The sequence below is a fragment of the Osmerus mordax genome, chromosome 3 (assembly GCF_038355195.1).
Source record: "Osmerus mordax isolate fOsmMor3 chromosome 3, fOsmMor3.pri, whole genome shotgun sequence".
Taxonomy (NCBI): Eukaryota; Metazoa; Chordata; class Actinopteri; order Osmeriformes; family Osmeridae; genus Osmerus; species Osmerus mordax.
The window spans coordinates 5,053,677-5,066,311 of record NC_090052.1 but is presented as its reverse complement, the minus strand read 5'-3'; the positions used below and the strand labels follow the sequence as shown (position 1 = coordinate 5,066,311).

General features: G+C 45.7%; 1 protein-coding gene across 1 annotated transcript; it reads right to left on the bottom strand.

The window, feature by feature from the left end:
• Positions 1–37: 37 nt before the first annotated feature.
• On the bottom strand, positions 38–9,335 carry emp2 (epithelial membrane protein 2). The gene is made up of 5 exons (XM_067233101.1): positions 9,220–9,335; positions 3,005–3,113; positions 2,785–2,893; positions 2,043–2,183; positions 38–1,948 (listed from the first exon to the last, which is right to left on the bottom strand). The coding sequence occupies exons 2-5, from the start codon at positions 3,080–3,082 to the stop codon at positions 1,779–1,781; spliced, it is 498 nt and encodes a 165-aa protein (XP_067089202.1). The 5' UTR covers positions 3,083–3,113; positions 9,220–9,335; the 3' UTR covers positions 38–1,778.
• Positions 9,336–12,635: the final 3,300 nt, after the last annotated feature.

Sequence of the window (12,635 nt, the reverse complement as noted above, 5' to 3'; positions counted from 1 at the left end):
TAAGAAATTAAATCAACAAATGAGTTAAAGTCTGGAAGTAAATACAGCTTGGTTGTCTTTTATTCATCTCATTTTGACCTGTATCCTGGACTTCTCACCAGGGTCCATAAAACGCCAAAACAAAAAATCTACAGGAAAACCATTTTCTATTCTAATGTTATGTCCCAACTCATTACTGATGTAACCATGTCACTATAGTCCCTGTATACTTGTTAAATGATGCTGTGAATACAAGTTACAAGTGGAGCTTTGGTCAGTTCCAAAAATCAAATACCTCAGCCACAGAACCTTTAACTGTACACTTTCTCGACTCAAAGTGAGAGAACATGCCATGGAGAATACTGTAGAACTACTTGTCAATCCCAGGTCATTTGGTTGGATCTAGGGGCGTAGGGGGAACAGATGTGCTAGAAGAGGTGCCAGTAAACTGCAACATGCACTAGAAGTTTTTTTAATCGACACTTAAAGGAAAGAAAAAAGAACTGTTTCACACAAAGCGAGGCTTCATCTCAAATTACACTTTTTGGCTTCCTCTATATTGTGGGTTTATTTTCAAGTAGTGTCCGGTGCACTGACTGTTTAGACAACCTTTAGACACATTCTTTCATTTTTGTGTTTTGAATTTCTCCATTTATTTTCCATCCCAAATCAGATAACACCTCACTCTTCAGACAAACGGCATTCTCTGACTGCTGTGAGAGAGACAACCTGATTGGACAGTGCTAACATGGAGTGAGACTGTTGCGATGGCACATCACTATAGTGGTTTCGTACAATAAATACCTTTCATCGTTTCAGTGAAGACTCACATATAGATGGCATTAAGAGGTCTGTCGTCCTAAAGCTAGACCCAGTCTTCACCAGACTCTGGGAGCCTCCCTTTGTGTTTAAGTTGGATTTCAAGTTTGAATAATTCTCTTCTGAATGTCCGATATGTCACGTCACAGCATAGCTTCTTCCACTGGGGGTCAGTAACAGGATAAACACAGAGTCCTACATCCTACACAACATAACATTCTACTTCACTAGCATTCCAGTATGCTACAGTTAACAGTAATTTTTTGCAATATTTTTTGCATTTATTTTGACTATACATAAAAGAGAGTATGTACAAATAGATTCATTTGACTGTAGCTTTCCCAAACTGCAACAAAAAGTCCAATATAATTTGAGATCCTTCCAAATGCTGCACAAGGAGAATGGCCATCATCCAGTCAGGGGAGTGGTTTGTATTTACTCCCCTGGTACTCTTCACCTGTCCAGACCAGTACTGACCAGACATGACCAGTCCAGCAAAAGATGTACAATGACCATTTGCCAATGTCCTGTATTGTGGATGAGGGGAGAACATGAGTGAGGGAGTCTAAGGTTGGGTATGATGATTTGGGATGTGTGTGAATGAGTGTTGTCAGAGGTGGGACTGGTTGTTTGAGTATTTTGGGAAGGGGTTGGGGGGAGGAGTTGTGAGTGTATGGGTATGGGGAGAAGGGTGGGGGGGGTTTGTGAATGTTTTGGTGTGGGGGAATGGGTGGGGAGGGGTGAAGAGCATTTTTGTATGGGTGGAAGGGTGGGAAGATCGAGTTTTTTGGTATGGGGGAGTGTTTTGGTGTGAAGTTATGGGCAGGTTATAAGTGGGGTTTTTTTTATTGTGGGGGGGGGGGTTATGAGTGTTTTGGTGTGAGGTTATTGAGAGTTTGTAAATGTTTTGGTAGGGGTGGGGGGGTTATGAGTGTTTTGATATGAGTTTGAGGATAAGGTTAAGCGATTTGCTACTGGGCCTATTTGCGTTTCCGCAGCACTAGATACATGAGGCCACTGAAGAGGGTCATGGGGAAACAGATCCAGGCCAGGACGTAGGAGGCTCCGTAGTTCCCCTTCCTCAGAGACGCCACCTGGAAGGACTCCCTCTCCGCCGTGTACACGGTCGCTGCGATCATCACACACAGAGCTGTGGGGGAGGGGAGGAGGGGGGTCAGTCGTCACTTCTTCTCACTCCTGTGTGTGTGTGTGTGTGTGTGACTGTGTCTGTGTGTGTTACTCACCGGCCAGTAGCTGGATGATGGCGGTGAAGACAAACCTCTCACCCTGCTTCAGTCTGAACAGCTGCAGGATGAAGACGAAGAATCCCACACAGCACAGGATGGCGGACAGGATCATGGTCGCCTGCACTACCTGCAGATAGGCTAGGGGGCGACAGAGAAGTTACACACTCCCTCCCTCACAAAAGACTTAGGGTGTGTCTATTACCGAACACTTTACAAAGTACACTGCAATACAGTGCACTTACATCTGTAGTGCCTTCCGTCGCTGATTAGTGCTGTCTCAAATGGAACCCTTACGTTAACCACTTGGCAGAAGTGACGGACGCAAATCTGCTCGCGGCACCCGCGAATCTAAGGCGGAAGTGACGGATTCAAATCTGCTCGCGAGTCATTTCGTCCGCCATTATTTTAGAAATGAAATGAAAAGCTGCCGAAAGGGCTCCTTCTCTTCCGCTACGTAACCAATATGGCGCCCGTTTAGGGCGAGTAGTGTCCATCGTTGTACACTCCATTTTTTGACCGTTTGCAGTGCGCCATCTGGGTACTTTCAGTGTCCTGAATTCTGCTGGTTCTGTCAGTGTAAGCGCCCTAAGCACTGAAAGTCAGTGCTTGAAGTGCACAAGTGCTCGGTAGTAGACACAGCCACAGACACAGATGCACACTCACGGACACACCCATGTGCACAAACACACACACATATACACACACAACACGCACACACACACACACACGGCAGGGCTACCTGCTTCAGTCGAGGCGCTCTTTTCTACAGGGTAGCAGGTGGAGTTGCAGGAGTACCACAGGTCTGTGTAGATCACACTGCCCCCTGGTGGTGCCACCACCCACCATGCCTGAGCGAAACAGAGGGGAGAGAGGGGAGGCAAAGGATTAGGATGTGTCGGTACATTTTGTGGTAGAGTGAAACAGAACCTGTTGTTCTGTGGACTGACTTGCGGACTCACATTGTGTATGGTGGCAACGAAGAGGAGGATGGCCGAGATGACGTGGAAGAGGATGATGAAGGCTAGGATGACCAACATGACTGCAGGGGGAGGAGTCTCAGGAACCCGTCTATGTGCAAAGAGAAAGGTCAATCTTTCAGAGTTTTACAGACATCACACAGTATGTGTATGTGTGTGTGTGTGTGTGTGTGTGCCGGCCTAGGAAGGGAGTGGATAAAAAGAGGAATGTTGAGTGTTTTCGTCTTTCATCTCTAGGGTGGAGAAACACTTTGCACAATAGGGAAAAGAGCCAGTTCCTTCTATGGGAAACAACAAAAATAGTTCTTAGACTGAACTACATGGAGTTTGAAATGAGTACAGTGCTCTTATGCAAGCAGCTTAGCTTTTTTATTGGATTTTCCTCTCTCTTTCACAAACCATTCCTAATTCTGCTGGCACACCAAGTCTGTTGAGAACCTCAGCCGGGTCAGGGATTCCAGCTCCGCCCACACCCCTGTGTAGCCTACATCTGCTCCTTTCTTGTCTCCTTTCCTTCATCTGAAACTGTTATTCACATATCACTGGTCAGACCCACTGGCCGTGTCCCAATACTACAGCTGGGCCTGCTTTCCTTGTCTCCTATACCGTGTGATTTCTTAATGGGGTTGAGTCAGTGGAATACTGCTGAGAACACTTCTCCTGTTCACCTACTAACTGCCCTCCAGGCATGGGAAGTGAGGTCACAAAAACATCTATTTACATCAGACGCCACAGAAGAAGAACTGGGGGCCCATCACACACACACGCAAACCCAGTTTTAATGCAGCCACTCAATGTCAGTGTTATCTTATGCCCACACCACTCTATCTATCCCCCGCCCCGCCCCACCCCGCTCTCTCTCTCTCTGGCCCTGGCACACTCCCTGCATTCCGCCACCCAATGAACGATACATTGTGAAAGAGAGCCTTCACACGGACAGCTATCTCTGCATCTCTCTCTGTCTCGGCGGTGTGGGTGATAACAGCTAGCGTGGTGCCGATGACAGCATCACTGGATGGATGACCAGTGTTTCCTAGATCGACTACGCTGATTGAATCCTCACACTGTTGAGTTTGTAGCTTCCCCAGGGCCTTTTCACTCCAATAACAGATTAGAACCGTGGGCTTCCCCACTGCCCTACCCACCATGCATCTGGTGCTACTGTATGTCTTATCTGTGCACCAAGCATCAACTTCCTGTGCATGTATATGACAGAGAGAAAAGAGAATTAGTGATCCATTACTGTGAATCTACGTGGGATAAGTAAATCTGGTAAATGACTTAAGGCCGAATTATACTACTCCGTTTTCACGGAGACGGACACAGGGAACGCCCTCTCCGATGAGGAACGCCCTCTCCGAGCCACTCGGAGAGCTCTACGTGCACCTCCTGATTTTCCTGACTATCCGTCTGCTAGTCCGTCATTTTACGGATACTCCTTGGTTGTAATTGGTCCGCAATTGGTTCCACACACAAAGACGTCATGTGGCAGCATTGCTCCACCTACTTTTCTGGCGGTGAATTGTTTTCAGCACCTGAGTACTATAAATTCAACGAATCTGTCCAACTCCGTCCGTCTGTCTGTAACGGAGTCGGAGTAGTATAAATCGGCCTTGTCAGTATGCACTAATAATAATATACTAACACACACTAACAAACTACGAAGATAAATGTACTTATGCTCAGTTTGCATACACACAAATGCACACACAACTAACCTGCACACACATATTGAGACCCACACACACCTACACACACACACACAGCCAGACAGGAGAGGAATTAAGTCTCTCCGCCAAAACGGAGTCGCAGTAAAAACAGCCCCGCCCCATGAACAGGAAGCAGGCCTCTCGAGGGGTGTGTGTATGTGTTTGCAAAACTTGGCCACGGGGCGTGCCAGGGGGGTAGGACAGGCCCCTGTCTGGAGTGGGGGATGGGAGAGAGGGAGGAATAGAAGGGGAGAACAGAAGAGAGGGAGGCGGGGATGGGATAGAAGGGAAAGACTCTTCTTCCACTCCATGGAGACGAAGCAGAAGCTCGCAGACAGAAGCTGTAACAAGACTCCCCTACTCCCTCAAACACTCACCCCCCCCCCCCCCCGTGAAACAGGCATATAAGGAGCAAAAGAGGGGATGAACAGACACTCCGTAGCCCTCGTCTTATTTCTCCCTCCCTCTCTGTCCCTCAGGCAGTCATGAAATGAGTCTAGTTCTTGTTCAGTGAAGAGCTTATGTGGTATTAGAGGAGAATGCTAGCAGGGGCGTGGGGAAAGGGCTCTTTACAGTAGTGGTGCGGCACGGAGCCCTAACACTGTCCTGACCTGAGCACTCCACAGCACTGACCCTGTTCACATTCATTCATTCACCATGTTCTGGATAGACTTCTACTCTTCAGGGGCGCACACACACACACACACACATTCAGTCACACACACACGGCACAGCTGGATCTGATTCTGTCTGCAGCTGCCTTCCTGTCTCTGAGAAACGAGGGAGAAGGAGGAGAGAAACAGACCAACTAAAAAGAAGGGGAACTCAGTGTGAGACAACGATGACTCTCATACTAACCTGTGTGTGTGTGTATGAGTGTGTTTCTGTATAATGCCTCGGTATGTGTGTATGAGTGTGTGTGCATATGTTTGTGTAAAATGCCTTTGTACGTGTGTGTGCGTGTGTGTGTGTGTGTGTGTGGGGGGGGTATCAAGTATCAACTCTCATGCAAATGATCATCTGTTTGCAAACAGTTTGTGAAATCACACACACACTGAAACCTAATCATCTGTGGTCTTGGTCAGCAATCCATGGGAAACAAAGTCTAAGTGAAGGTTCCATTAGGCCAGTTAAAAAGTGTGACAGCGCCACCGTGATCTGACACCAACAGCAGTGTACGCTCATGTACACACATGTACACACACACATGGTTAAGATTACATACACATGCTTAGCTCAACAAATCCCTCTTCAAGGTATGCAGACTGTAGGGATTTCACAGATATTTACACATCCTCTTTCGGCAAACACTGGGGTAGATTTTCCCGCCTTTTAGCTGACAGCTGTGGTGTTTCAATCATTAAAGCTCTCTCTCTCCCTCTCTCTCTCACTGTCTGTCTTTTGCTATTTGTCTCTCTTTCTCTTTTGTCTGTCTGTCTCTTTTTTTCTTTAGCTTTCTTTCTTTCTTTAGCTTTCTTTCTTTCTTTAGCTTTCTTTCTTTCTCTCTCTCTCTCTCTGTCTCTCTCTCTCTCTCTTTCTCTGGCTACTGTCAGTCTCTCTTTCTCTCACACTTATTTTCCTTCTTCCATATAGTAGAAGAAACACAAACAGCCACTTTGTAATTCACAAAGATAGCTGAGAATGCAAGGGTCACATTACTTCTCCCCTCTCTCCCTCCCTCCCTCGCTCGCTCGCTCCCTCCGTCTCTCTGTGGTGTAGTAAACACAGTGTAACAGCCTCCCATACTGACCTCAGCTCCTATTAAACTGCATTAGCAAATGAATTACAATCAGACTCTAAAAGAGCTCCCTGGATTCACCGCTGTAAACTGAGCCAGACTAGTCCCTGCGTCTGCAAGTGTTGAATGTGAGTTTGTGTGTGTGTGTGTGTGTGTGCGCGCGCGCGTGAAAAAGGCCCCTACCAAAATCACTCTCTGGTGCAAAACGCTGACTTAGATTACACTTTTTGTCATTTTCCTACAACACAAAACCACAGTCTTGACCAAGCCTCCAAATCTCTTTCTCCCTCACACATACTTTTCTCTCACTCTTTCTCCCTTTTTTCGGCTCTCTCTATCTCCCCCCCCCCCCCCTCTCTCTCTCTTGCATCTCTTTCACACACACCTAGTCAGTCCTGCTGGGTTTAAAGACTTCCCTCCTACACTGGAATCCTTTCATGTTGGGAACTACTACCATGGGAGCCATTCAACAGGCTTAAGGTGCTTGCGTGTGTATGTGTGTTTGTGTGCACCAAAGGTTGTTTTCACACACATTCCTGGGGTGACAGGTTGAGTAATGACTCCCACATGGCATATAGGTAGGTGGAACCCCCCAGAGAGGGGGTGGGGGGGGGGGGGTGGTGGCAAGGGGTTCTCACCCTTGACCAATTGACTTCTGAATGCACCCTCCCCATCAAGCCATCCATCCATGCTTCTGTCCATCAGACTATATCCCACTTCCAAATCTATCCACTTATCATTCATCCCATTCATCCAATTTATCCATCCAACCATCCGCCATATCAGAAGATGTCTTCTCTGACAAATGTCATCTCCCAGCATTCCCCAGTGTAGATCAGAGATCTACTTGTCATAACACTTGACACTTGTCATGACTGACATGTCAACAACATAGCCACCCCCAACATAGCATCAACTCTGGTATATCTCTCTATTAAACTAGCTACAACACTCTTCTCTAATCCGTATGATTTAATCTGTGTCTGTGAGGGTGTGCCTATGTTTAATATGCTCTATATTCCTGGGACAGAAACTCCATGCGTTTCAGCACCCCTAATGTTAAAGCCATCTGATACTGGGAACATGCTGTGTGTGTGTGTGTGTTCTCAGTAGTAGTAGCAGCTTCCTGTTGAGTATCCTCACATCTGCAGTTCATTCATTTCTCTCTTGACACACACACAAACATACAACAACCACAACACAACACACACTCAACAAATACACACACCCACAATCACACACCATGACTGGGGAACCAAAGCATAACTGACTGTGCCAAACTCTGACACAGACACAGACAAACGTCACACACCAACCGTAACCGGAGTCAACTACAATGAACTGGGCCAAAGTATCACAATTACGAACACACGCATTGATGTATTGTCACAGACAAATCTAAATTATGCTGACACACACATACACAGACACACACACCTCTGAGCCTTGTTCTATCTCTTATTGAAAACATATGGACAAACATTGACATTCTCTAAGCAGAAAACAAACAGGCACCCACAGAGAGGAGAGGGGAGGAGAGAGGGGGGGGAAGGGGGAGGGTAGGTCTGGACAGAGAGGAAAACTGGATGGAGTATGAAACTATGAAGATATAGACCTGTAAAAGTGTGACACTGATGAATGCACATACACTCTTCCAAAACTGAAGTTTCCTTGTGTAGCAACACCCTGAGATCTGAACTCATTGATAGAGTTTCACAGCTGATAGTACGATAGAGATGGACTGCTTGCTCCTCTTTGCTTTATGTCACTGGGTCAGGGCGACTTGGGAACAATTTCGGTCAGAGCAGAAACTCATACACACACACACACACACACACACACACACACACACACACACACACACACACACACACATTCAGTAACTTCATGAGTTAAGCCCATCAACATGAAAGGGAAGGTTACACTGGCCAGGGTCCATGACCAACAGTTCATTCAGAGTCTTCTATTTAATTGTCCGCTGTGAGTATTTATTTACCTTGTGAAAAGTGCAGAAGCTAATTGATCCTCATATCGATGAGGATATCTGCTTTTCCAGTTCGGATACTTAATGCCAAGAGCAGACTAGCAGGCCTACGTACTTTAAAGCACTAGAGGGCAATGTTGATGAGAGTTTTGCCAAGCTTACAGTCTTCCATGAATCACCAAAACATCAGGAAAAAACGGCGGTGATGAATGAGTATGAGTTGGAGTTTCTGAATGATTTCGTTTTAATATGACAATCTACTTTTTGGTCTTCTGGTTCTGAAAGCGCACTGGTATGCACACGTACTCCCTCTTTTAGACTGTAGAATGTACCGTTATAAACCTGTGCGTAGCCTACACACGAGAACCGAACGCACAGGATTCTGCTAGCATTGCCAATACAATAACTGACTCATTTTCACAACAACTGGCCGCATTGATTATAATTGTTGGATTCATTTTAATTAATTTGATTTACAGCATCTGCAACAAGCGCTCCAGACAACGCCCCTTTTGCGAGCGACGAAAACCTTGGCTCAGCGTATATTAAGGAACTTTAAAGTTTTGTCTAGACACTTAAACTATAGAGCAAAACTCTTTATAATTTGTAGTATAACAGACGAAACACATTAGTAAAATATGACTGTATCCTTTCATACATTGTATAGCTTGGTTTTAAACAATATAAAGTTTTAAACAAGATAAAGACTTTATCTAAAAGTTATTGGGTCAGTAGTTTGGATCATCAAATAGCCGTAGCTACTTACCTTGTAGAGTGCAGAGCAAGTTGGAGAGTTCAGACGTCGCGGTCCAGATGTGTGAAAGGAGAAAGGAGAGACCGAAAGAGTGATGTAAGTAGCAAACGTGCCTATACTGCTGGACCGTAGTAGTAAAAAAAAACTTAGAAGTGCGCGTTCGAAGCTCCGGTGTCGTGAGCGCGCACGGCCAGGGTTGGGTGTGGTCTGGAATTTAATACAGCGTTGTGTTGAGAGCGGTAGAATGACACACGAGACGGTTTGGGGACAAAAGTTAAACCCAAGTGGGAAAGTCGGGCCAACTATAGTTCTGTCTACTAAAAAAAGTATTTAATATTGGATGACTACTGAGTTTATGAAATCTTGAAATATTTTACAATATGATTTTTATGTGGTGGTGTTCTAGCTTTATAGGTTTACTGTACATCTCTTGGTTTTTGTCGAAAATCTGTAGACCGAGAATTATAGAGATATTTGTTGGAAATAAGTGCTACTGGATGAGTGTTAGTTGGACGAAAGGAGAAGGCAGAAAGAGAGGAGAGACAGAGAGAGAGGCCAGGGACAGGAAGAGAGGAGAAGGAGATTTACTGACAAAGGAAACTGGTAAATCCCTCTGTTCTACTGGGGAGCACATTACTTTCTCTTTTCTTTCTCTTTTTCTTTCGGACTCATTCTCTCTTTATCTGTCTGCACACACTTTCTTCTTTTCAACATCCTCTTCTCCCTCTCACCTTTTACTACATTTACCATACTGCACCTCTCCCACCGTTTTTCTATTTTTTGTCACACACAGACACACAGACAGACACGGACACACACACACAGACACGCATGACAACCACACAAATGCAAAAGTGCAGACACTCACCTCCCTCTACCTTCCAGTTCTTTTACCACTCCTGCGTTCAGTGTGTGTGTGTGTGTGTTGAGTTTGGCAGATGACTGGTCTGCACACTCCCAGTCAGAAAGGACACACTATGGAGCAATAAGGGGAGATGAAGGAGGATAGTTGGTGGAAGAGGAGGTGAAGAAAGAGGAAGAAGGGAACTGTGGGTATAAAGAATAAAGAAGTGCAATATTGTTTTTATTAATAGGAAGAGAATGGAAGGTAGATCAGAGATGTGTATTTATATTACAGTAATCTTGCGAGACAAGCTGGATTCACAAGATCACAACCACCCGAGATTTCATTTAGCCAATGGTTACCACAATGGTTTGGACCAATCAGCGAACTATGAGGAACTACTGGCAGGTACAGGTGTGGTTGAAGTTAGCCCGTGATGGACAATGATAGACAGATGGGTCATCCAATCACCTGCCAACTGTTTTTTGAAAGGGATTTTCTTTTTCCAAAACGTTTCCAAGGCTGATGCTCAGATTCATATATTTTAGGGAGTGAATGGATTATAGATCAGTGATAGTTTTGTCGAGAAGGGATGTGATGTCAGCTTGATAGTAAGAGATGTGTCCTTCCTGCTGTGTTTATCTCTAGATGCATGTGGATATTAGGTTATTGAGGGGCAGAGCAAGAATGAAAGTCTAACTCATTTCTCACAACCAATAACTTTGATGTGATCTATTCCCCATTCACAACATCCATATCTTTATATAGCTTGCTGATTCAATAACCCTGACGCAACAGTAAGGAGAATCCTTCTGTTGGCAGACAGGCCTTCATGAGGGGGATTTTGATAAGTGGAAAATGTTCTTTTTCCATTGTGATGTCACACCACCCCTCTTCCAATTTATACAACATTCCACTTAGGACTTCATAATACGAGGCATCATGTCCCATTCTGAGATTGTCATGGAGAAGAGGCGGTGTTCTATTGTGTGTGACAGGGAGACAGTTATGGGATCTATAGTCACTACTGTCTCTCGTCTGTATGGCTTCACTGTTGCAAGGGCCGGTGCGTTGTCATGGTGAAGGGTTGTTGTTGCTTAGTAGACTGTCTGTGTGTGTGTGTGTGTATGCCAGGCAGCACCCACGTAGACATAATGTACAGTGTTACATTTTATTCTCAAAGTAGCATCCTCTATGGCATGTTAGCGTGCTCTCTACACAACACACAGGGAATGGGAGGAATCTGTCTGCTATTCCAGGAACGCTGAGCCATGTAGGACACATTGTATCACTTGATAACATATAAACGCATTCACCCAAAGTTCCGCTACTCTGCCCATTCTCTCCCTCAATCTCCCCCTCACAATCTCTCTCCCCTCTCTTTCTCCATCTCTCTCCCAGTCTCACTCCACTCTTTGCTTCTCTCTCTATATTTTTCTCTCCCCTGTTTCTCTCTTTCTCTCCTACTCTTTCTGTCCAACTCTATTTCCCTCTCTCCCTGCTCTTTCTCTATTTCTCTCCCCGTCTCTCTCTCTCCCTCCCTCCCCCCTCTCTCTCCCCCTCCCCCCCCCCTCTCTCTCTGTCTCTCTCTCTCTCTCTCCCTCCCTACCTCCCCCCTCTCTCTCTCTCTCCCCCCACCCTCTCTGTCTCCCTCCCCTCTCTGTCTCCCTCCCTCTCTCTGGCTGTAGTTAGTGAGGTATTCATATGTGTCAGCTGCTTCGTGATTGTCATTCATTTCAACGTGTCATCACCCTCCTCACCACTCAGGCAATCTGAGTTGGCTGTGTCTGAAAGGTGTTAAGTGGAGTGTATCATACCAAACACACACACGGAGAGATTAGCACACACACACGCAAAGCTTGTGGACACAGAAAATCTATCTGTCCTCGCTGTTTGTGTTTGAAGCAAAGCTAAAAGCTATTCCTTCCATTCTCCTCGCTCAGTCTCTCTCTTTCTCCCTCTCTCACACACACACAAGCACTTGGGTGGAAACAGGTTTTACCTCTCTCAAGTCAGGTTTCAGGTGTCCACACACACAAACACACATGTTGACCAAACGCAAATCCATGTACACACCTGCAGGCAGCCACATAAGACCCAAACTGGCATCTGGAGTTCCAACACTCCTAGCACAGGTGTCAGGTAGACCATTGTTCTGGATGTATAGATGAGACTATACAGGGTAAAGAGCAGTAGGCTGAGAGGAGGGAGTCAGTGACAGGAACATAAACACAGAGAACCTGAGACAGCGGTTACCTCTGGTTTAGATTAGCACTAGGAAATAGAACCGGGAAGATGAGACGAAAAATGTCTGATGATGATTGTGGATTGCAAATGACTGTTCAAGTTTCATGTGAAATATCCTGTGTTGCAGAACAGATCTGAAAAACTTAAAAAGTGCACGCGCACACTCCAAAACTTCCTCGAACTCATTTGTTGCATTAAAGCCCCCCCATTCAGAACACCCAGAGTACAAACAAACTCCCCCCCATACTACAGCACCACATCCCCTAACACCCCCCCCACACACACACACACATGCCTCCCTCTCCTCCCATGTGTGCCCCCTAAACCTAAACTTGCT

Coding starts and splice junctions, on each gene's coding strand:
- emp2 (XM_067233101.1), bottom strand. CDS start 3,082: ATGTTGGTCATCCTAGCCTTCATCATCCTCTTCCACGTCATCTCGGCC. Junction 2,184..2,784: donor GAGCGCCTCGACTGAAGCAG/GTAGCCCTGCCG, acceptor GTCGCCCCCTAG/CCTATCTGCAGGTAGTGCAG. Junction 1,949..2,042: donor CATCATCCAGCTACTGGCCG/GTGAGTAACACA, acceptor CCTCCCCCACAG/CTCTGTGTGTGATGATCGCA.